The 24,041-nt window shown below is 52.7% G+C and overlaps 8 protein-coding genes across 8 annotated transcripts; 7 read left to right on the top strand and 1 right to left on the bottom strand.

The window, feature by feature from the left end:
* Window positions 1-407: 407 nt before the first annotated feature.
* On the top strand, window positions 408-2,599 carry BO82DRAFT_366663 (putative chromatin assembly factor 1 subunit A; the record flags this gene model as incomplete). Its single annotated transcript, XM_025637055.1, has 2 exons — window positions 408-1,346; window positions 1,421-2,599. 2 exons carry the CDS (start codon window positions 408-410, stop codon window positions 2,597-2,599), a joined length of 2,118 nt encoding a protein of 705 aa, XP_025489854.1.
* Window positions 2,600-3,761: 1,162 nt separating this feature from the next.
* On the top strand, window positions 3,762-4,323 carry BO82DRAFT_130271 (uncharacterized protein). Its single transcript, XM_025629960.1, has one exon. It carries the CDS (start codon window positions 3,794-3,796, stop codon window positions 4,235-4,237), a length of 444 nt encoding a protein of 147 aa, XP_025489853.1. The 5' UTR covers window positions 3,762-3,793; the 3' UTR covers window positions 4,238-4,323.
* A 1,859-nt stretch (window positions 4,324-6,182) lies between these two features.
* Window positions 6,183-11,175, top strand: BO82DRAFT_288423 (uncharacterized protein; the record flags this gene model as incomplete). Its single annotated transcript, XM_025631617.1, has 4 exons — window positions 6,183-6,234; window positions 6,426-7,777; window positions 7,835-7,944; window positions 8,022-11,175. 4 exons carry the CDS (start codon window positions 6,183-6,185, stop codon window positions 11,173-11,175), a joined length of 4,668 nt encoding a protein of 1,555 aa, XP_025489852.1.
* A 1,605-nt stretch (window positions 11,176-12,780) lies between these two features.
* Window positions 12,781-13,777, top strand: BO82DRAFT_376284 (PP1-complex regulatory subunit GLC8; the record flags this gene model as incomplete). The annotated part of the gene is made up of 3 exons (XM_025637517.1): window positions 12,781-12,812; window positions 12,890-13,591; window positions 13,651-13,777. 3 exons carry the CDS (start codon window positions 12,781-12,783, stop codon window positions 13,775-13,777), a joined length of 861 nt encoding a protein of 286 aa, XP_025489851.1.
* Window positions 13,778-14,811: 1,034 nt separating this feature from the next.
* On the top strand, window positions 14,812-16,750 carry sfh5 (CRAL/TRIO domain protein). Its single transcript, XM_025629959.1, has 2 exons — window positions 14,812-15,871; window positions 15,928-16,750. Exons 1-2 carry the CDS (start codon window positions 15,030-15,032, stop codon window positions 16,547-16,549), a joined length of 1,464 nt encoding a protein of 487 aa, XP_025489850.1. The 5' UTR covers window positions 14,812-15,029; the 3' UTR covers window positions 16,550-16,750.
* Window positions 16,751-17,061: 311 nt separating this feature from the next.
* Window positions 17,062-19,737, top strand: BO82DRAFT_356260 (terpene cyclase/mutase family protein). Its single transcript, XM_025635679.1, has 4 exons — window positions 17,062-17,454; window positions 17,518-17,981; window positions 18,041-19,486; window positions 19,542-19,737. The coding sequence occupies exons 1-4, from the start codon at window positions 17,248-17,250 to the stop codon at window positions 19,630-19,632; spliced, it is 2,208 nt and encodes a 735-aa protein (XP_025489849.1). The 5' UTR covers window positions 17,062-17,247; the 3' UTR covers window positions 19,633-19,737.
* Window positions 19,738-19,884: 147 nt separating this feature from the next.
* BO82DRAFT_340000 (co-chaperone SGT1) lies at window positions 19,885-22,044 on the top strand. The gene is made up of 3 exons (XM_025633493.1): window positions 19,885-19,972; window positions 20,022-21,009; window positions 21,079-22,044. The coding sequence occupies exons 2-3, from the start codon at window positions 20,176-20,178 to the stop codon at window positions 21,652-21,654; spliced, it is 1,410 nt and encodes a 469-aa protein (XP_025489848.1). The 5' UTR covers window positions 19,885-19,972; window positions 20,022-20,175; the 3' UTR covers window positions 21,655-22,044.
* A 12-nt stretch (window positions 22,045-22,056) lies between these two features.
* Window positions 22,057-23,852, bottom strand: BO82DRAFT_434011 (PQ-loop repeat-containing protein). Its single transcript, XM_025640916.1, has 2 exons — window positions 23,678-23,852; window positions 22,057-23,564 (listed from the first exon to the last, which is right to left on the bottom strand). The coding sequence occupies exons 1-2, from the start codon at window positions 23,731-23,733 to the stop codon at window positions 22,343-22,345; spliced, it is 1,278 nt and encodes a 425-aa protein (XP_025489847.1). The 5' UTR covers window positions 23,734-23,852; the 3' UTR covers window positions 22,057-22,342.
* Window positions 23,853-24,041: the final 189 nt, after the last annotated feature.

The following is a 24,041-nucleotide window of genomic DNA, read 5'->3' as shown; positions in this document are numbered from 1 at the left end:
CATCACTTTCACCCCCACCTTATACCAACCTCACACCGACTGCGACCCCATGAGCCCTGGCCCTGGCTCTGCTGGCATATTGCAGCTGTAATCCCCACCTTTGAAATCGGTGAGTCGGGCCATCAACTCAGTTGCAAAGGACTTATGAGAGTAAGGAAGGATATCAACTAACAATACCTGGGGATATGTCCTTTGGTCGCGTCGCCTAGTGATGTTCACGTTCTTTCCATATTAACTGATTGTTGCACCCCAACTGGACGACCCAATTTCTCATACCCCGTCCACACATTCGCACCTGCCCGGTAATATAATTAAACCACAACTCACATTGACCTCCGCATAATCTTAGCCAAGATTCACACATTATTACTATAAGGGTCTCGCAAGAAGCGATGTCGACCACCACAATGGATGCCCCCAGTCCGGTGCCCCCGAGCCTGAAGCCGACTCCCCCTCAGCCTTCTGCGCTCGCCTCGACTCCTGCCACCAGCAATACCGCTGCTATAAATAACCACGGTCACCGCTCCCCGTTACCTCCGAACACACACCCTTCGGTCAGGTCTACATCTCCCAACAGCACGCGCAAGCGTTCAATACAAGATGATGAGATGGGCGGGATGGACACAGAAAATGGCGGGATGGTCGTCAATGAATTGAGCATGGACATCGATACCGAGACGACCGAAGAGAGCGCAGGTGCTGGCGCCGGAGATCGTACCGGCGTCTCCATGCAACAGCCTACGATGATAGGGAATTCAACTACATCTACGCCTGACGATGATAAAGAGAATCAGGATGCCCTGCGGGCTCATCATCTTCAGAAGGTGGCTGGCTCGGACGGCGAGATCGGTGCTGCCCTGCCTTCCCCCGACGGCGATGACAACTCGAGTGCCCGGTTTGCACGGACTGCTGCTGTCTCCCCCGCTCCGCCGTCGGATATTGCGCACGCTGGCTTGTCTGCTGCAAGCGACGGGGCTGGGCCGTTTACAGTGCCAGCGGCCAAGAAGAGGAAGCTTTCGCCCACCAGCAAGGACACCAAGCAACAGGAGAAGGAGGCCAAGGAGCGGCAGAAGCAGCAAGAGAAGGCGCGGAAGGTGGAGGAGAAGGAAGTCAAGGAGCGGCAGAGAATAGAAGAAAAGGCGAGGAAGGACGAGGAAAAGCGCAAACGCGAGGCCGAACGGGAAGAAGAGAAGCGGGCCAAAGACGAAGAACGGAAGAAGCGAGACGCCGAGAAGGAGGAGGAGCGGAAGCGGAAGGAGGAAAAGCGAAAGGTGAAGGAGGAGGAGAAGGCCGCAAAGGAGGAAGAGAAGAGGAAGAAAGAGGAGGAGAAGTCTAAGAAGGAGAGAGTGAGTAAATCGCTACGCCGCCCTTTCCGGGCAAGGTTCCTACGTGGAAATCTCACTTCTAACCGCATTGACAGTCACAAACGAAGCTGAATTCTTTCTTCGCCAAACCCAAACCCGTTATTGCCTCCTCGACTCCCAATTCGACCATCAACAAAACCATCTCACCCTCACCCCAGAGAACAACCGGCGCTGGCGCTGCACCCGAATCCTTCCATGACCAGGCTCCCTCCGCTGTATCCGACTACCAGCGCGATTTCCCTGATTTCTTCTTGCAGTCGCACACCAAAGTTGCGCCGCCCCATCAGTTCCAGCGTGATGCCAAAGCTCTTCATCATACCCAAGAAAAGGTAGATGCCTACCTGAAATCAAACGCCACCGACCCGCCTTCCGCATTTCGTCCCTCCGAGATATTCAACCTCATCCCGTACAGACGCCGGTGTGGGAGGTTGCCTGCCTCCGTAAAGGAAATCCTACTTCAGATGCAGAATCTGGCCGACCAGGCCGGACCTTCCGAGGATGCTCAGAGAAAGTCGCGGGAGCTGCTGCGGCAAGTAACAATGAAATCTTTCAGGTTTGGGGAAGATGTGCGTCCACCCTATCAGGGTACATTTACCAAGCGTCTACCCGAGGCAGCTGCCCATCGGCTGATGCGCAACCCTTTCCGCCGAGGATTACCAGAGATCAATTACGACTATGATTCAGAGGCCGAATGGGAGGAGCCCGAAGAAGGCGAGGAGCTCGACTCGGAGGAAGAGGACGAGATGAGCGAAGATGGCGAGGACGACATGGATGGGTTCCTGGATGACGAGGATGACCTCCTGGTTGACGGCAAACGACGCCTCATCGTGGGCGATCTAGAACCTGTCAGCACCGGCATTCAATGGCAGGAACAAGGCGCGGACTCCGAGCTGCAGATGTACAAATTGGAAACGATTTCCGACTCGGTGCCTTTCCCCATCGATCCGTTCTCCACCGTGTACTGGCAAAAACCCAAGCCTGCAGATTCCGTGCCAGGCGCTGCGGGTCTGGGGCGGTCGACGCTGCATACCTTCATGGGCCAGGCGGTCTCCGGCTCCCACAAGGGCTCCCCTGGAGGAGGATCAACGGCGGACGGGGGCGCTCTAGCGGTGGTGACAGCGGGACGAACAAAACAGCGGACGTTTCCGGCCGAGCAGCTGGGTGAGTTCAAGCAAGTGGTGGATGGCAGTGATCTGACCAAACTGGGATTGCTTGAAATCTTGAAGAAACGGTAAGACGTGGGCCCACATGTTGACTTGTCTCGAAAGAAAACGGAAGGCTGATCTCTAGGGTTGTCTTGCGATAGGTTCCCGAAGGTCTCGAAGGACGTCCTGAAAGACACGCTGAACAGCGTGGCCACGCGAGTAGGACAGAAGGAGGCTGACAAGAAATGGGTCTGTAAATAGAGACAGACGAGGCAAAGCAGCGAGATGGGGGGGAGACAACGCACACATGGGCGACATCTTCAATCCCCTTACCCCAGGGACTGGGTCCGACCAATTGAGCTAATCCATTGGCCATCGGCAAGAATCTGCGCCCCTCTTCTTTCTACATATCAATATTCATACTTATATTCATCATTCTTTCTATTTTTCCTCTTGTCGTGTCATTCTTATCATGCTCACCCCTGCTATTGTGTCTCATGTCCTAAACATGACTGTGTTAGTCCGAGGCTGCCGTGGTGAAGAGAGAAGCGGATGATGGAGTTTCCAAACGATACCTGAGTTGACGTACAAGGTTTCTTAAGGTAATCTGTGCTCTTTTTGGTCTGGCTTTTTATTTTTCAGCCATATTTTCTGCCCTCCAATATAATCAGTCCAATATTTATAGAGAAGGGAGCGACTCTAGTTGTGGACGAAATTGCTTGTCGTTTGGTATCCTGTACGCCGGAAAAAGTACATGTACTGGATGTATGTGGTGCAATCCGTACAGCAGGTATGTACAGTATCCAAGAAGATGGAAAACTGGTGGGGGGAAGAAGGGGATATCCACTCCACTCCTAGCTCCAATTGTTGTAGTGGTCTGGCAGCGAGGCTAGTGGCATAATCTTAATCTGTTTTTGACAGCCGGCGGAGCAGGACATACAGATACACCAAAGTGATCAATCGATGAATTGTCCATTGAGGCTTGAAACATCCAACGTAAAGATCTGCTGGATGTCAAATGAGATGGAGTGGTAAGCGCCGGGACAGCCTGAGGACAATTTTGTATGTACAGTACCTGCACCTGCTTAGTAGTACGAGTAGTAGATTATAGCTAAGTAAGGTAGTGGTACCATCGCACGTACCAGGTCAATGACAACACATCACTCATTGAACCCACTACGTCTGACTAACCCGAGCAGTGGTGGTTGAACACGTGCAAAGAGTGGGGATCATTGCTCTTGTACTACTGTAGCACTAAACGGGATCCGGCCAAGCGCAGTCACCATGCCAGCTGAACAGTTCGTCTTGGTCAATTTTCCGTCTCTCTTCTCTTGCCTTTTCGACTGTCTTCCTGTCTTGTCTGGTTTCTCTCTGTCTGACTGGCAAGTTACAATACGCGCACACACCAATCAACCACCTATCAAAATAACTAAGCTGATCGTTTCCAGCTCCAATCCCCCCCTCGCTCCCCCAAAATCCGCAATACTTGCCAACGCAGTAAGGGGGAGGGGAGAGGAAGTTGACCAACAAATCACACTAGCGAAGAAGAGCGAGAGGAGGGGCGGGGAGGTTTTTGGCGGGTTTTACCCCCTCCATGCATGTATGCATGCATGCATGCGTTGCCAACACATCAAGAAATGGATCTCTCTCTTTTGCCCCCCTCATCATTCCCCCCACCTATCTAGCCTTAGATATGCTGTTCATGCTTGGATCCTTCACTTCTCGTGAGCTCGTTCGCTCGGGACTTGGTTTCAGTGAGGGGAGTACACGGAGATATCTTGGTTTTGAGGGCGCAGAAGAGAGCAGCAGGCTGGAATGAATTGTTTCTGGTTAATAATTGTTGTATCAAACCTGTATCAACCAACCCCCCCCCCCTCCTTCTCCCTGGAGGACTAGCGGATTAGCGAGGGGGTATGGATTTATGGATCAGACGGACAACTACCTGCAAGACCACATCCAACCCGTCACTGAGGGAGGGTGAGATGACGCTGATATATGAGTATGTGTGGGTAAAATAACTAAATTTTGAGTCGGTAGTTGTTGTTCTACGGAGTGGCTGATAAGACTGCTGCGAAGGAAGTAGAGTAACGCGGAGTAGAGTATAACTTACTGAGTAGAATAGTCTGGGACAGGTACCCGGGAGGTACCGCTTGCCCGCCTGGACCCCCGGCAAGGTACCGTGTCTGGACTCCCACCGGGCCTTGGGGGGGAGTTTTTTTTTTTTTTTATTTAAAAAATTCATTGTTTTTGCACTTTTTATTGTGTCTGCATCATCATTAGCAAGTAAGTTAGCTGGAGGGCTCATGATTAGTTATTCTCTATTTTCCTGCCCCCTCCCTCCTCCTTTGGGTTGCTGCTGCATGTGTCCGATTCGAGTCACCACCGCAGTCTTGGGCTATTTCTCCGTTTGATGTATAGTACTGTCCGTACCTGGAAGGGACAAAAACGACGGAGAAGAAAGAAAGAGAAGGGGGAAGGAAGACAGAATTTACTGTAGTTATGATTTGCTAGTCTGCCAGAAGTTTTAGCTTGACGTACTCCGTAGTAACGTTAGTTAGTCCCCCCTCTATGGTTGGGAATATCCCCCCACACATGATGAATTATGAGTTAGTTGTTATTCTCTTCTTCCTCATCTTTCATCCTCATCATCTGCTACTGTGTGACTTATTATTCTTCTACCGGACCTAGTAGTAGTCTAAACTAATCCGGGTTTGCTTGATTTGCTGGCATCCACTAAACCCACTAAACTGTGCTGCTGCTGTTCTACTGCTGCCGCCGCCGTCGCTGTTATTGTTGTTGTCGTTGTTGTCTCTGCTTCCACTTATTCCACTTCTTTTGCTTTTCCTTTCTCTGCCTTCTTTCCCTCTTCTTCCTTTCCCCCCCCCCTCCTCTCCTCTTCTGATTACGGCTGGCCTTCGCTGCAAGTCATATCTCATTCTCCCGCCCACAGCCCGGTCGGCCAGTTGTACCTCTCCCCCGCTCCTTTCGTTTATCGTCCGGACCAAGTCGGAGTTTATTATCCTGCCCATCGCCATTTCACCCTTTCAGTCAATACTAAGATCAGCCTCTCACACTGCGCCATTCGATAGATATATCTACACTTCTGTTACCTGGACGCCGCTTTCGCATTCCTCGAAGATTTGTGGATCCGATATACAGGAATCCTCCGTCATTAACGGAGTATACTCCTCTACCTTACCCTTTGGTTAATTAGTATTCGATACACTAATTAACTAAACTCAGTCAATTGATTACTGACTGACTGAACGAGCACGACCATCTTCACCTTACTATCTTCCGGCTATAACTATTGACCTACCCTTCTGCCTATTACACATTCACTGGTTCTTATATTGGATTGAGATCCCATACCTACGTTATATTGCTACCCAGAACCAACGACCTCTCCACATCCCTCCTCCATCACTCTCCTTCCATCTTCTTCCCTTCTCCTTTCCGATCTTTTCAGCTCAATCTGGAGCGCGCCATCGTGTCCACTATTCAGCAGCTCCAGCTTCCGCACTTAACCCATGAGGACCACCGTCCACCATCCACCACAACTCTAGGGAAATCATGCGATAGGAAGGAAGATATCCACGCCAAAGGCGCCTTGCGACCTCGACCGTCTTCCTCGTGGCTATTTGGCCGGGAACCTGCCCATGGCAACACCAGAATGTCCGATGCCCAAGTTGATGGTCGTCCACCAACCCTGGCTGATGTGACCTGTAAGTTTGCAGGTTGCTTTTTTTCTTCCGCCCCTTCTGTGATTGTTTTCGCGCGAATTCATCCCCCTGCGCCTGATCACGTCGCTCGAGTCGCCTAGCTTCATGCACCAATCTTCTTTTGGAACCATCAGACAGTTTTTCAGTGCCTTTGAACATTGGCTGACAACTCTTGCTTGCCGCTCGTGCCCCAGGCTTGATTCCATCGTCCATTCGAGCAACCTCACCATGTGAGGTTGCGCCTCGATCTTCCACTCCCGCTGTGACTGCAACTTCGCCCCCCTTGCGGGCTTCTTCAGACTCGATGACGCATTGTATCGAAGGTGAGTCTTGCAATTTGAGCTGCTCAAGCTCGCAACGCCTTGTCTCGGCCGATTGCACCCTGGATGGACCTCAGGACACCCAGCGCCCTACCCAAGCCGTGGAACAATCCAAGATTACCTTTGAGGACCTGGCCAGTCAATATCGTCAGAATCAACACAAACAAGCCAGTCGAAAGCGACTAGAAGGCCGCTTACATGCCACTAAAATCGCTGTGGGCGTTTCCGCTCGCTTGATTCGTGTCGGAGCTGCTGCCCAAAGAGCGCTGGTCGACCGGCTCCGCCACGATGACAAGGGAAATTTCGTTACTATTTATCAAACTCTCGTTGACCTTCAGGAGTCGTGCGATGCGACATTCCAGCAACATTTCCTGCGGCAGGATCCGCTGGACGGATGGCCGCATACTCGGGAGTCGGTTGTCGACCGTCCTCCGGACTTCTTCCTCCAGCTGAGCCCCCAATCCAGGACTGATTTGCTTAACATTCTACATTTGGTCCGCACCGATCCACAATTTGTGTTTGAAAAACTGCGGGCTTTGACTCTGACCCAACGGGCAGCCCTTGTCTCGTCCACTGGTGCCCCTTGGGAATCTGGTAGTGATCTATCGTCTTCGGCAGTATCCCGGTCCCGGTCCCATGGGACGAAGCGCAGCTCGGCCGCTTCTCTTCCGTACAAGGACCGTATTCTGGCATTTGAACGCAAAGATGCCCTTTCAATATTGCTCTTCAATGTTTTTGCAAACCCTCTGGATTCCGATGCCGCGGAAGCACGATTACGTTTGGATGTCTGGTCTTCCGTCTGTGCAAAGCTTCTGACCCAGGACGGGAATAGGCATGGTGCACTTATTCCCTATATCTTGACTGCTTGGGCCACGGGAAGTGAGTGGAAGGCGAAACCGAAGTTCGAACTCTATCTCATGGATATGTTACAAGCCGGCGCATTCCTTCTGGAGCATGTAGAACCCCCGCCAGGCTTGGATCTGGATGTGGAACCGCCTGATCCCTTACGAACAGATGTGGCCGAGGAGTTCTTTGCTTCTACAATAGATGCGTTATTCAAACTCCTGGATGACCCAGATGGAGGGTTTCCACAAGCCGTGATGCAACTAAGCTGCGCTATATTACAGAAACTAGAACATCGAGATGACCGTAACCGGTTTCTCGAGTTGTTGTTCGTTCAATGGTTCTTCGCCAAATTCTTATACGGCGCACTCACTTTCCCAGAGGTATGAAGACACCCCGAGCAAGCATGAGACAGAACTCCCCCGCTGACTGGTGTCCAGGCACATGGTCTTCTCCTTGATTTCCATGTGCGTAACGATGCCCGCGAGAAACTTCTCGGACAGGTGGGCCTTCGTGCGTATTCTCAAGTCTACGCCATCCTACGCTCCATGTCAGTATCCAGCCCTTTCGGTAGTCAAACTCAAAGCTTTTGAGAATCAGATCATCTAACCAGTCTTTGTTCAACAGGCATCACTATTCGATGGTCCGCCTTACTGTAAGACGTCGGGTGGAAAGCATGCTCAGCCGCTTTCAACCTGAATTTCTGGGCAAGGACTCCGACCCAGCACAGTCGACTCGCAAGTACTCGAGTGGGCAGCAATCACCTACCGGGTCTATAATGCTTTCTGGTTCAGATGTTCTTACATTACTGAATACGCTTTACCCTAGGCCATTCACCTCAATGAGCGGTTCTTTAATGTCGTCTTCCGGGGTCTCTGTCTCTCCAAGTGTTGCCTCTATCTTCTCAGAAAGACCGTCGACTGCTGTGGCGGAGCCCGGGTTTTTCAAACCTGTCGAACCCTTTTCCAGACATGAGACCCAGGGCCAGAGTCTGCTTGCCTCCGCCATCAACTTTCTCCCAAATGCCGAGGAGAATATTAATCACAATGCCGACAGAATTCGGTTTGAGTTGTCTGAAATGTGTGGGCCCGATGGCCGGGCTGTTCTGGAACCTCCGGCCGCGGAAGAATGGGCTGTTTTTTCGATCTCCAAGCACGGCAAATTGGCATGGGGACTATTTGCTGACGACTGTCAGACTTCACTCCTGGACAGTACCTTTGCTGAAGATGCTCAATCCGCCGCCCTAGAGTCGGAGGACAACCTTGAAGCTCTACAGACGGCTATTGTGAAGTTAATCCAGGAAGGTCCTGCCGACGACGGTGTTGATGTCGACTTACGGCATTTCAAAAGTCTTTCCATGGCAGATAGTACATCACTCAAGCAACGCTTCGACAGGGCGATGCAACACTGCCACCACGAATCCGACTTTATTGGTGCCCATTACTGGTGGAATGCGGGCCGTCAGCTTCTTCGCAGCGTCGCAAGTTCTCCTATCAGACTTGCAGATGACACATGGATCCTTGAGCCAATGCACACTTCCTGCGCCCGCTCCCTCCAGACGTCACGGGCCGTGGTCGAGCGTTGTGAGACCGAGTTCGCGGCGCTCCACAGACAGACTCGGCGATTGCAGAAACTGGTTAAAGATAAGATGACCACCGTGGCTGGGCTTCGCGATAAGATATGGTACATGACGGATGTGAAAAACTCGATGAGGTATGAGGATGCCAAAAACGTTGCTTTGGCTCTGAAGACGATGATCTATTCCGCTCGTCCGGATAAGCAAACGCCATATGAGGGCCATTCTCGTGGTAACGCGAGATCATTTGGCAGCTCGTTTCTCCAAAAGCCGGAGCTGCAGGTCATGAATATCATGAAAGCGCCGAGCAGTCAAGGTGGCCCTAACAAGCTCTCAGATGAGCAGGTGGATTTGATCCGCAAATGGCTATCCCATAACAATATAGACAACTTCTGCAAAGGCGAAGAGCGTATCCACAGGTTCTGTTATGAGGTTCAAGCCAGTATCAATCGGCTTGTTGGAGAGAGCATGGCAGAGACCCCCGTGTTGTGGGCTAGTGAGCTCTACCACAAGGAGCGAGCGATGTACGAAGGATCGTCCCATCGAAACTTCCTCGGTCTCTCTTCCATCCGCCCGTTCAACGTCCCTAACGAGGAATCCACAAACCTTTCGCAGGGACATGGCAATCAGTTCCGTCCGGCCGACTCCAGTTCGCGGTATTCGTCCGATGCGTCGTCCTTGAACCACAAAGCTTCCTATCAGAGTCTGCTGTCCGACAAGTGGAGAGGTCCTCGAGATCCCTCACTTGCAGATACCTCCTCCATCGGGGGCTCGCCAGGAAGGGCGGCATCTACCGCCACGGGCGACTCATACAGCACCTTCTGGTCGACGCCACATCAATCAGCGCAGTATGCTCCTAGCTCGTCTAGTATTTTTTCTCGACCTCCATCGATGTTCAGTGATAATAGTGCACAACCCCCACGCCGAGATGACCGCAAATCGCATGGCAAAGCAGCTTTCATAGATGATCTCAAACAGACTCTCACGAGCTTGCTTCTCAGTGATTTGGGCTCTCCCGTTTGGAGTTGTGGCAGTGAAACTGATGCTTGGTTCGCTAATGCACTGAACCAGCAACGCATCCAGGTGCAGATGAAGAAGCGCGCTCGTATCCAAAGATTCTACACCGAATGTGATGACCGGCTTGTCCGCGATGTGTTGCACCGTGTACCATCTAATCGCACGCGAAGCCATTCCCTTGGATCGTCGGAGCGCCCACTACTCGGGGACCCGGAAACCTCGGCTTCGGATTCTCCCTGCAAGAATAACACTGAGTTTGGAAAAGACGCACAGCAATTTTCGTACAGCGCCATCTTCCATCGTCTAATTGAGGTCTTTTCTCGACATGGGAACCCCTTCGTTAAGCTCAAGGCACTGCGCGATCTACGAGCATTGGTGGTTGCTTCCCTCAATACAACCAACGAGGAGCTGGGTTCGTTTACTCCCTCCCAAGATCTCAAATGCCAGCGAGGACGCAGCTCCAGAATACAGGGAAAGAGAAGTGCTCGACACAGCTTTTCAGAATCCCAGGCGAAGCGTGTGCATGAGAAAGCCGCCCTTCATACGCCTACTTCCGCCGTGGCTGAGTCTGTCCTCTTTGATTGCCGCCCTTCAGACTACAGCGCCCCCAGTGAGCACCAAATAGTCGACGCACTGCGGAGCTTGCTGCTTGAGTTGAAGCCCAAGACTCTTTTCCGAGATCTCCAGTTCATCTCAGCCTTCGTTCCGAGCGAGACGCTGAACCAAACCGATTGTGGAACCGCATTCTTGCAATTTGGCCTGGCAGCATTGAGCCTCAAGGATGAAGTGTGCAACAGCATGGTTGAAATTGCCGACAATATTGTCTCTCAGGAGCTCAGTCGGCGCTATCCTGCTGGATACGAACCCCATCCCCGAGCTGGACATGCCATTAAAGATGCTGCTGGCATGTGGATCATTACAGCCAAAGAGGGCAATCCAGTTGCCCAGCGGGAGCTGGCGATCCTCTACCTCACCCATCCCGAGCTCCTGCCGCGGGTGACACTCCCGCTCACTTTGCTCCGAGACACCTTCAAGGCGGAGATGATGTATCGCCGCGACAAGGACTCGAAATCCGACCCCCAGAGCATGTGTCTGGCCCTGCACTGGATGCAGCTGTCGGCCACGGGTGGAGACGAACTTGCACGGAATCGACTCCGTGAGCGCGAGGAGTTCGAGTCCATCGCATAGATCTTTCTGTCCTTCTCACAAATTCTCTCAACCCTTCTGCGCTTTTGCTTCGAGTCAAATTTAGGTTCTCCTGCTTTCTCCACTTATCGCCTCTTCTCGGCTCGGATTGCCCTGTTTCTTCTTCGAATTTGCTCTTTGACTCGTTTTACTTTCCGTTCACATCTTATGACTTGATACCATTGACGACTTATTGATTTTGACCGAGACTTCGCTTAGCGTATCGCGACTGATCCCTGTGCATGTAGATGTGCAGCTTTCTTGATATCCTTTGTTCTGGGATGGATGGTCCTAGGTGCTTGTGGCGCGTGATGTTTCGGTTTCTTTTTTGTGGCTCCTTTCCTGAGAAGCATGGCAGGGTTATGAGATTCCCCTATACACTTACCCACTGCTTTTTTTAGGGCGGCTCTCTGCTATTTCTTTGCTATTTAAATCATTTGCTTACTGATACACTCTCGTTTCTATTAGTTCTTTCTGGCTTCCCTTCTTCTTCTCTTCTTCTTTCTTTCTTTCTTTCTTTATTTATTTCTTTATCTCTTTATTTCTTTCTTTCTTTTTTCTTTTTCTTTTTCTTTTTCTTTTCCCTCTTTCTAGAGGTGCTCTAGGAGGGATGAGCTTTGCAAGCACCAAGTGTAGAGTTACAATGTTGAACAGGTGTGACAGCATCAGCGTCTGGTGATGACAGAAAACGAGACCTCTAAGTAATCTACGTATGACTACTTTCATTCTCTGCGTACATTCCTACCAATACCTGTATAGCCATAACTATGACGATTTTAAGGCTCGGGCCCTTTCCAGAATTGACGGAGATGACAGGGATAGCTCTTAATTTGGCTAAAGTTGGTAATGAGTAGGATTACCTTAGTGAGTAGCTACTAGCCATCAAAGACAAAGATGGGCAGGGTGACTAGTCAACTACTTGGAAGTAGTCGCCCCTTGGGTGCTCAGGTAGCAAAAGTGGTTGTTAGGTAGTGTTGTGTGTGTCGCTTCCGACGTCATCGGAAGAAGACCCGCCAGCCCCACGTGCCACTCTTTCTCTCTCTCTCTCTCTCTTCAACTCTTACTCCGTACACTTTCATCTTTTTCCACTCCTCCCCCCCAATCTCTCTCCCACATTCCCTCTTCCACCTCCGTCTTATCTGCTTTGCTGTAATTCGCAGCCCTCCTTCTGACAATTCCACTTATCGCATCCGTGGTTCCCTTTTGACAAGAAAGAAGCCTGGGAGTCAGCTTCTAAACAGTTTCTGTACAGGACGGCCCGTACTGTACATTTAGTTGTGCGTGAGACTGCTGTCACCGCTCGACCGGAGGCTGAGATTTTTAGGTCAGCTCAGCCTCAGTTGCTGGCCTTGCGCCTGTGCAGTTCAATAGCAGCTGACTCGTCTGATCCCTGTCAGATTCAACCTTAAAGATACATCGTCCCATCTTGGTTCTCTCCCTTTTGTCTATCTTCGTCCTTCCCTCAATCGTCCTTAAAATAGCGGGACTTCTTCATCAACTGCCTCAATCAAATCTCTCAATCCAGTCAGAGATCCTTCCGTACTTCCTTTCCCGAAGCAATATACTTTTCCTTCTCCGACTACAATGACCACTGTTTCGCACCACATCATGGAGGACTCCCAGAAGAGGCCTAAGGGTACGTGATCTTGTTTGTCGCCCATGACTAGTCATGTTTCGATCTAATCTCCTGGGTATTAGGTATTCTCAAGAATTCTAGTGGCTCGGTTCCGCAGCTCGCACAAGTTCATGACACCTTGACCGTTCCGCAGAACGACCCCGACGGGGTGGACACCAAGGAACTGACGCTGCAAAACACTCTACAAAATGCCGGTCGCCGTCGCTCTACCTCGAACACGCGCCCAGGATCATCGTCTCGGCGACAATCACTGGCGCACATCCACGGTCAACCGGAAGAGAACTCGCCGCGCCTGAAATGGGATGAGGTCAACTTGTACCTGACCGAACAGGAAAAGACGGCCAAGATGAAGATCGACGAGCCCAAAACACCGTTTGCGCCCCACTACGACCCTGCTGAGGACGAGGAGGAGCTCGAGGCCGAGAACACCTTGATCGATGCGCAAGGGGTGGTGGTAGATGAACTGGACAAGACCGTGAAAGCACCCAACAAAGGAGTGGCCGAGGATGAGATCCCTGATCTGGAGTTGGGCGAGCCGGAAGACTCATTTTCTGAAGATGCGCACGTGGGGGCCAATGATCGAATTGTGCGCGAGCGGAGTCTCAGCAACGAGTCGCACCGAAGCAACAAGCATGTGGTGATGGGTGCGGGCGAGGCGAACGGAGAATCGCAGTCCGGGCCCGATGGGTTGATCACGTCGCAAGAGGCCGCGGAGAAACATCGTCAGTTCGAGCAGCACCGGAAGAAGCACTATGAGATGCGCAATATCAAAGAACTCCTGGCGTAGGTTCCTTTCACACACCACCGTCCAGATCGGGTGAGTCACTGACGATTTTTTGCAGCCATCCCGAGGTGGATGAAATGGATGAGGACGAGGACGAAGCGGAGGAGGGATCTACAGCCGCCGCGGCGCCACCTCCCATGCCCCAGATCCCAACGCAGTTTCTTAACGGCACCAGATCTGATTAGCCCGGGCAACCAAAGGGTTCTCTGCTGTGCTAATCATTTCATCTTCATTACCTGCTGCATTCATATCCTAGCTGTATATTCCCAAGCGTTGGCTTCTGGTCCAGACGGGCCTATATGTGTTCTATGAACTGTAAATCCTTCACTGTACTACTTTTTTTTTTTTCTTTTTTTTTCCATTCCCCTTTTATACTTCCTACTCCTTAGATGGATTGAGCTGGCTAGTCTAATAGATGAAATGGACATAGCTAACTGACTGCATGCATGAATCCGATTGAACTTGTTCTTGCCTATCTATCTGGAGAAACTCTCCCGTGGTCAAAGCAGGGAAGGAAGCCTGCAAGGGGACTCGTGATTTACCTCGTTGAACCCGGATGTAATTGACTGAGAAGGCGAAGGAAGTGGATAAAAATAGCCATCGGGCATCCCATCCGGGCCCAGAGCCGAGAATAGCAGCAACACCGATTGATGTATCAGAGGGTCAGGCCATCCAAAGCCGGGCTGCCTGCACTCTGTCAGGGGCAGGAGAACTGATAACTGTGCTGTGAAATGAGTTGTCATTTCTCTGCCTTTTTCTGTTTCTTTTCTTCCTGCCTGTTTCTTATTGCTTTTCCTCTCCCCCCACACCCCTTCTCTCTATCTTCTTTTTTACCTTCATCTCAACCGGGGCTCATTCTGAAACACCCTTGCAGCAGGATTAAATTAGCCAGCGACCGTTGGGGCCTAGTGAGTCGGTCTCCAAGGCTGTTATCACTTATCAATCGTCCAGCGCGGGCGGAGCTATGGCAGCTCCACAGTCTAGACCCCCGGACCCAATAGACAGTTTCAGGTTGAATAATCTCGATGCGAAGGTACTTTCGGAGTACGTAGTAGTCTGAACAAATGTTTCGTAGTAGTTTCCAGTGAGTAGTAACTTACTCCGTAGTTTGTGTGGTGTGGCCTAGCTGCGAGACTAGGTGGTGAATCCGTCGTTGTTATTGTTGTTATTGTTGCTGTTGTTGCTGTTGTCCCTCCCTGTAATTAGAGCCTGTTTTCTCTCGCTTTCTCGCTCTCTCTCCGCTTTCGCTCTTCTTGTCCTTCTCTCACTCCCTCGTTCTCTCGCTCCCTCGCTTCCCTCTCCTCTGAATTTCTCCTTCATCCCTTGACTTCTCCATTGATCACCTGTTCATTTCTGTGGTCACTCACTCGACCACGTTGCGACCTGACAGAAATCCCCCATCTCTAAGCGAACCACTCCTTATCATCTCTGTCCACCATGTCCGACCAGCAGCAGAAGACGACGACTCCGGTCGTTCCTGAGTCACAGCCTGCGTCTGCTGACTCTGCTTTCGCTGCTGCTCCTACAACTACAACAACTACTACTACTACCACTACCACCACTGACGCTATCGCTGAACCTCAGCCGGAGATGACGGCCGAGGAGAAGACGGCCGCGGAACCTGCTCAAATACCCGCCGCTGCTACCGCTGCTGCTCCTTCTATTCCTGCCGCCACCGAAGCTCCCGTTACCGAAACTGCTCCCGCTCTGGAGGGAAAGAATGAGGAGGAAGTAGCGAAGGAAGGGCCTTCGAAGGATGGAGTCGAAGAGGAAGAACCCAAGGAGGAACCCAAGGAGGAACCCAAGGAGGAACCCAAGGAGGAACCCAAGGAGGAACCCAAGGAGGAACCCAAGGAGGAACCTAAGGAGGAGGCCAAGGAGGAGCAGCCTGCCCAACCGGAATATCTGGTCAAAACCCCCGCTCTGGCCCAGTTCTTCGATCGCCTGCCTGCCATTCTCTCTGCGACCGGCCATGCTGAGATGTGGGGAGTGACCTTGAAGGACTCCAACGATATCCCCACGGTCAATGTACTCATTAAATTCTTGCGCGCCAACGAGGGCAATGTCAAGCTGGCTGAGGAGCAGCTCACCAAGGCCCTGCAATGGCGCAAGGAGATGAACCCTGTCGCGCTGACTGAAGGCCAATACAATGCTGAGAAGTTCAGTGGTCTCGGCTATGTGACCAAATACACCGAGGCGAACGGCCAGGAGGTTATTGTTACGTGGAATATTTATGGAAGTGTCAAGAATGTCGAAGCTACGTTTGGTGACTCAGATGAGTAGGTGACTTTCCTGGGAGAAAATGCTGTCAATTTGAAGCTAATATTGGGTTCAGGTTTATCCGGTGGCGCGTGGCGCTCATGGAGCTGGCAGTCAGGGATATGAAGCTTGGCGAGGCTACGACCGTGATTGACTATGAGGGAGAGGATCCCTACCAGATGCTTCAGGTCCACGACTACTTGAACGTCAGCTTCCTCCGCTTGAACCCCAACATCCGCGCAGCCACCAAGAAGACTATTGAGGTGTTCGCCACCGCCTACCCCGAACTGCTGCGTGAGAAGTTCTTCGTCAACGTTCCTGCCATTATGGGCTGGATGTTCGCCGCGATGAAGGTTTTCCTCAGCAAGAACACTACGCGCAAGTTCCACCCCATTTCCAACGGCGCCAATCTGGCTCGGGAGTTCCCTGCTCTGAAGGATCAGTTTCCTCACTCCTACGGCGGCACTGGTCCCGCCTTGCAGGAAAGTGGCTATACCGTCAAGTTGGAACAGAGTGCTCCTGTTGCCGCCGCGGCTCCTGAGCCGAAGCCGGACGCAGAGGGCTCAAAGGAAATTACAACCCCGGTTGAAGAAGTGCCAGCGGAGGCGCCCAGACAGGAGTTTTCGACAGTGGAGGCTGTCAAGGCGGACCCTACGGTGACGGCTCAAGAGACGTCCGCTGTGGGGGTGGCCAAATGAATGGGATAGTGCGGCTTCCTTACGTCTGGGCTTCCGGCATCCGGATGTGGTTGAAGTGTTTGAGAACTTTATGGTTGGTTATGGGAAGGCAAGGGCAGGATTGATACCCGGAGGACTTGGTAAATTGATTTTGTGGTGTTGTTGTGGAAGGTTGTTGTTTTTGCATACTTGATACCTCAGAACCATTGGGCTTGCAAGCCTTGGATCGGAGATGTGGTCCTCCAGATCAGTAGTAATCTTTAATCAGTACTCAATGTCTCTTTCCAAGGGATGTTAAGGACGTTGGGGACGTTGGGGATGATTCATAATAAGACCTGAGCTATGTGATTGTCCTTTCTTTCTGTTATCTTGTCCACATGTGATATGTCAGATTTGGTTACGAATATGTAACTATGTCTTGATTAGGCAACCATCCCCCTGATCATGGATGGACGGGTGACTAAGCGGGTAGCTCCGCGCTGTTTCCAGAATGTGTGTTGATTTAACTTACCGCAACTACAACTACTACTACACCTACTACTAATTTATTTATCTTGAAGCGATTAGGTCAAGCTGCGAGAACCCGTAGGACGCAGGGACCTTCAATTGCTTTTGGTCACGGTCCCTCCGCTTGTCTAGTGTCTAGCTCATAGACTATTCTTGTTGTGCCATTGACCTGTCTCGCTTGGTATCGGTCGCCCCCTTCCATAGCAGCAGCCATGCCGGGAACACATATCGCTCCGTGGAGAACCCCGGCCCAGGGCAATTTGACGTCCGATGGTCATGGAGATGCCAAGACGGACTACACTCGCTGGCGACTACGGGACGATCACGGTCGCCAGACGTGGCACTATCTCGAATCGGCTGAGGAGTGTGAGAAGTGGCCGCAGACGGTGGCAGATAAATACTTCCTGGGCTTACCCACGGTACATCTTCCCTGGCGCTCTGCGTTGACTTGAGTTATTTCCTCTAATCGGGCTGAGCTCTAGGGTCTTCCCGAACTTCCAACACCCAAGACTCCGCTTCAATGTGCGGAGAACGGCCTGGAGTTCTTCTCAAAACTACAGCTTGAGCCGGGCAACTGGGCCTGCGAGTACGGCGGGCCTATGTTCCTGCTACCGGGCCTGATTATCACCTACTATGTCACGCACACTCCCATCCCCCCGGAATACGCGACCGAGATCAAGAGATATCTCTTTGCTCGGCAGCATCCGGAGGACGGTGGCTGGGGTCTTCACATCGAAGCTCATAGCTCAGTCTTTGGGACGTGTATGAACTACGTCGCGCTGCGGTTGGTTGGGGTCAGTGAAGACGACTCCCGCATGGTCAAGGCTCGCGGACTGCTCCATAAATTCGGAGGCGCGCTCTATGGACCTCACTGGGCGAAGTTCTTCCTCAGTGTGCTGGGTGTGATGGAGTGGGACTGCGTGAATCCTGTTCCGCCAGAGATCTGGTATGTTGGCTTGCTGTTGTTTATCGGTGTGAGATAGGGACGTTGACTTGGACTTTCAGGCTACTTCCGGACTGGGTGCCAATTGCCCCTTGGCGGTGGTGGATCCACATTCGACAGGTCTTCCTGCCCATGTCCTACCTGTGGTCCAAGAAGTTCGCCCATCCGTTGGACCCTCTCACCAAGCAGCTTAGACAAGAACTGTACACGCAACCCTATGATTCGATCGATTTCGCCAGCCACCGCAACTCAATCCACGCAGCGGACAATTACTATCCAAAGACGTGGCTCCTGAACACGCTGAACTCGGTTCTTGTCAATTTCTGGAATCCCTATTTCCGGACTTCCGCGGTGACCCGCCGCGCGGAAGAGTGGACTTGGGAACTGATCCGGATGGAAGATGAGAACACTGACTACGCTGGCTTGGGCCCGGTCAGCAATCCTATGAACATGATTGCATGCTATGAACATGACGGCCCCGATAGCTACTCGGTACGCCGGCACCGTGAGCGCTTGAATGACTACATGTGGATGAAGGATGAGGGCATGTTGATGAACGGCACCAACGGAGTGCAGGTCTGGGATACTACGTTCATCATCCAGGCTGTTGTTGTGGCAGGTTTTGCGGCGGACCCGAAGTGGCGGCCAATGTTGACCAAGGCGCTGGAATTTGTGGAAGACCACCAGATGCGCGAGAATGTCCCGGACCAGGAGAAGTGTTATCGCCAGCACCGGAAGGGTGCGTGGCCGTTCAGCACCAAGACACAGGGTTACACGGTGAGTGACTGCACTGCTGAGGGACTGCGGGCTACGATCCAGCTACAAGAGATGCACGACTTCCCGAAGTTGATCTCGACGCAACGACTAAAAGATAGCGTCGACTGTTTGCTGCTTATGCAAAATCCATCCGGAGGATTCACTGAATACGAGACCACGCGCGGGTCAACCAAGCTGGAGTGGCTCAACGCGGCGGAGGTCTTCGGTGGCATCATGATAGGCTACGACTACCCGGAGTGTACGACGGCCTCCGTGACTGCACTCTCGCTCTTCAGCAAATATTTCCCTGACTACCGCGCGGATGAGATTCGAGCCGCCAAGGAGCGGGCAGTCAAGTATATCAAGCGGGTGCAGCGGGATGATGGCAGTTGGTACGGATCGTGGGGGATTTGTTTCACCTACGCGGCCATGTTTGCATTGGAGAGTCTGGCGAGCATTGGCGAGACGTACGAGACCAGCGCCGATTCCCGCCGCGGCTGCGAGTTCCTGCTGTCGAAGCAGAAAGAAGACGGTGGCTGGGGTGAGTCGTATCTCAGCAGTGAAAAACACGTGTATGTGCAACATGAGACGTCACAGGTGGTACAGACGGCATGGGCCTGTCTGGCCCTGATGGAGGCGGGCTATCCTCACAAGGAACCATTGGAGCGGGCGATGAAGCTGCTGATGGCACGACAGCAAGCCAACGGCGAGTGGCTGCAGGAGTCTATCGAAGGAGTTTTCAATCAATCTTGGTAAGGTGTTCCCTCCCGGAAATCTATTGGTTGCCTACTAATCTGAACGGATCAGTATGATCTCCTATCCGAACTACAAGCTCTACTGGCCGATCCGGGCTTTGGGACTGTATGCAAGGAAATTCGGCAATGATTCCTTGTTGTGAGATAGAGATAGGTCGGCTGTGATCATCTATCTATATCTATCTGTATAGTACATTCAAGATCTGCCTCATACTATGTAATCAAAATAATCAGTCGTAGCGTTCAAATGCTGGATTAACTGGATTCAACTACTGGTACCAGGGTAGCTTACTTTGTACGGATCATCCAAGTATGGATCACGTGGCTGTGTTTTGATTCTTTCCCCGCAAGTCGATTTGTCCAACTTTCTACTTCCTTCCCTTTGCCGTGCTGTCCCCCGCTTCACTTCTCTTGGTTTCATACTCCTCGCCCTTGTTTGCGCTCGCTGCCTCTTACAATAGATGCGTATCGAAACTCTCCAGTGTTTGTACTTTCAGTGGTTCTGCCTTTGCTAGCACTAACACAATCCCAGAGCTCAACCGACTGCCCCACCAACGATTCAGACACGAAGTCCTAACCCAACCTCGTCATTTCACGGATTCCCCCGAACTCTATTTTCCGCTTCGGAAGGAATTAAAGACGATAAGCAAGACACACACACACACACACACACACACACACACAAAATGGACGCAGCATCCCAAGGCGACGCCGCCTGCACCGAATCCGATTACCCCCGCGCCCTCCTTCACTACACCACCGCCCTTCTCGCCTTCCCCCGCTCCCCGGCCTACTACATCAAACGCTCGACCGCCTTCTCGCGGCTGAAACCTGCCGACTCGCTCGCGGCGCTACGGGATGCCGAGGTCGCGGTGCTCTTGGCCCGGGAACGCGGCAAGCGGGAGCTGATCCTCGCGGCGCAAATGCGGCGCGGGGTGGCGCTGTTCCAGCTGGGCCGGTTCGGGGATGCGGGGCTCGTGTTCGGACTGGTTGACGCGAAGGTGAACGGGACTGCCGACAAGGCGAAAGCTGCGGACGCGGGCGCGGGGGTCGAAGACAAGCTCATGAGTGCGATGACGGCGGCGAACAAGCCCGCGGGCTCGAAGAACGGGTTCGAGCAGGAATTGCCGATCTGGTTGCTCAAGGTTAAGGGACGCTTGGGGAAGTTGGCTAAGGAGGGCTGTGTGGATGAGAAGGTTGTGGGCGTGGCGGTTGGCGAGGTGCCGGAGGGGGTGCAGGTGCCTACTGAAGGGGAGTTGAGAGCGCAATTGGAGAGCTTGAAAGGTGGAAAAGTTGTGGGAAGCCAGGATGGTATTGTTGCTGGTGGGAAGGAGAGTGCTGGCGCTACTGCTGCTGCGAAGACGCCTGCGCCTGCGCCTGCGCCTGCTCCTGCGGCGGCGGCCACTGCTGCGGAGAAGGTCCGCCATGAGTGGTACCAATCGCAAGACCAGGTGGTCGTGACGCTCTATATCAAGGGTGTTCCCAAGGATCAATTGGACGTGGATCTCAAGAGTGACTCGGTATGTGCATTTTTGGCATAAGTTGTGGGTAATGACGTTGATCGTCTCTCCTAATCCCCCCACGAACAGGCCTCTTTGCAGTTTCCCCTCTCCTCCGGTGCTCAGTACGATTTCACCCTCGACCCTCTCTTCGCTCCGATCGATCCCTCCACCTCCAAGGCGACTGTCATGTCCACCAAAATCGAACTCGTCCTCCACAAACAGACCCCCGGCCAGAAATGGAGTGCCCTCGAATCCACCTCGTCGACGATTAAGCTCGCGGATCGCCAGGCTGCGACAGCTGCTGCCACCGCCTCCTCAACGACCGCCGGCAACCCCCGCACAGCATCTGGCCCAGCATATCCGACTTCCTCCCGCCATGGCGCCAAAGACTGGGACAAGCTCGCCTCCACCCTCACCGCCAAGGCCCGTAAAGGTTCCAAACACGACGACGACAAGCCTGCGGGTGACGATGACGATGAAGGGAATGACTCTGATGGCGGCGACGCGGTCGATTCGTTCTTCAAGAAACTGTACGCCAATGCTGACCCGGATACCCGGCGCGCTATGATGAAGAGTTACATTGAAAGCCAAGGCACGTCGTTGAGTACGAATTGGGAGGAGGTCAGCCAGGGGCCGGTGAAGGTAAGCCCGCCGAGTGATTAAGTCAAGTATCTCTTATCCGAGGGATGCTGTCTCTCTTAAGGCTATAAACCTCCAGCCCATGAGCGGTTTAAGGTCTGGTCTGTGAGAGGGCGCATCATTTTTTGCCTGGATGGAAACTACTTCCCTTCGGCGGTAATCATGGAGTTTTGCGGCGCGGTTTGCGTTTGAGAAATTGTCCTTTGGGGATTACTAGCGGGTGTTTCGAGGTGCATCTTGCTTCTTCTTGCGTGAATTAGGGAGTCTGAGGGGGGATGTACGCTAGCTGATGGCTGATGGATGGATCTTGTCATGTTCGCTTGCCGGCTCCCCTGTGAGAGACTGGCTGTAGGTAGGAAGGTGTTGTAACTGCTAATCTTCTTCAACATTAATCTAAAATGGATGACGTGAGACAAGATACAATGTCTATTATCTCTGCTCTAAGCTCCTGGGTCCGTATAAGTATATATATACAGTGGAGAATGAAAAATGATCGCTGGCTGGGGCGATAAGGCAAAACACGCGAACACCATATACCAGTTGACCAAAGATACGCCACACAAGACCAATAACTCCACAAGATTTAAAGAAAGGGAAACTTTTTCTTTCAAAACCACCAACCCCATAGCCACAAGTAGGACTCCCCACCCAAAACAATCAGATATTTTCATCATCATCAGCTTCTTCGACGCCGTCGGCATCATTATCGCCGTCATCCGCGAACGGTCTCATCTTCGTCCGCACTGACATCCGTTGTGAACTCCTCGCTGGAGTTATCTTGGTATAAGAAGAATTGGACGAAGATACACATATCCAGCAGCAAGGTGCCGAAGCTCCCGATCAACCAGGACAGGTTGACGAGGATGTATTGCCCGTACTTGGTGGAGAGCTCGGTCGGGGAGCACCGTCTCTGATCATGGGCGGCGTGGAGCGGAGAGCTCGCGCTCGAGCGCGAGCGGGCGTCTGCGCAGACGGGCGAGTAGGCCAGGATGGACAGCACGTAGGTCAGGTTGCCGATACATGCAAACAGGAAGAACAGAAGGGAGACGCCGTCCGTCGATTTGCGGCGGTAGTTGAGCAGGATCTGCGGGAGGCGCGAGCCGAGGTACAATGCGGCGCACAGGTAGCCGAAGACCTGGCCTAAGGGGTCCATTTCGAGCGACGCATCCGAGGCGGGAGACGTGTCGTGGTGACGGTTGTTGTCGTCGCCGGAGGGCTGGGCGGTGCGTTGGCTGATGTACCAGCCTAGAACGCCGGCGGCGCAGACGAGGGTGATGGCCGAGGCGTGGAAGAGGGTCGTTTGCAGGGTGCTTAGCGTGCGCGCGGGGCGCGGTTCCTTGACGGGTTCGATGAAGGGCGTGACCGGGGACAGGTGCGTGCCGTCGATGGAGGGGTGGAGGAACGATGCGGATGAGTGCCGACGACTACTCGTGAGTGGGGCTGGTCGTTGGTGGTCTTGCGGGTGATGGGGGGTGATGGTCACGGAGGATGCCGAGCTGGTGGTGTTGCTGGCCTGGTAGGACGGGCCGCCGCCGCGCTGTTTGGTGGAGCCAAGGAGCGCGGTCTGCTCCGTCGGCTTGCGCGCCATCACCGGGGACGGCACCTCCGTATCATCCACGTAGGCTTCCTCCTCGTTGTGGAGGGAGGAAGCTGCCGAGGCCCGCTGCCGCGGGGATGGCTCCTCGTCGCGGAGGGTGAACCCCCGGTAGTAGAAGCATTGGGCGAGAAGGACGACGTCGGCAAGGGTGTAGTAGACGGCGAGAATGATCATGGTCGGTAGGACCCCCTGTAGCACGGCGCCGAGGATGTTGAACACATCACCGGCCAGCCAGACAATCAGGAAGAGCAGTGAAAGGCCATCGGCGGATCCACGGCGGAAATTCTCAATGATTTGAGGCGAAAAAACTACCACCCAGCAGGCAATTGAGATCGATCTGGTCTTACGTCAGTATAGGAAAAAAGAGAGACACGAATTGAACCACCGTGTTCGATGTGGGGGGGGGGGGGAGGGGAGCTTTGTAGAGCTTGGTGAGTAGTGGCCACCTACCCACATATTCCACTGAGGGCTTCTAGATTGATGTTGCCGGTCTGTGCGGGAAACATGGCCGGTTTTCTGTGGTGTATTGCTGGAGATTTGACTAGAGCGTGGTAGAGACCTGCTCCCTACTGACGCGATTTTGTCTCTGCTTGTGTTGTGGGAACCGGAAAAGAATATCAGCAGGAATGCAATGTCAATAATAAATACTCAGAAATGACGTCCGCAGACTCTGCCGAGGAGGAATGAGGTGGAAGTGCGGATCACGTGAGACAATCCGGGGTAAATCAGGGATCGACTGCTAGACGTATTATACTTGTACCGTATAAGTACTGTACCTAGGAAGTGACTTACCCAGCCATATATACTCGTAGTG

The sequence above is a fragment of the Aspergillus uvarum genome (genome assembly GCF_003184745.1).
Source record: "Aspergillus uvarum CBS 121591 unplaced genomic scaffold BO82scaffold_44, whole genome shotgun sequence".
NCBI classification, from domain to species: Eukaryota; Fungi; Ascomycota; class Eurotiomycetes; order Eurotiales; family Aspergillaceae; genus Aspergillus; species Aspergillus uvarum.
Note: the sequence above shows the minus strand (reverse complement) of the source record. Positions and strands in the feature narration are given on the sequence as shown.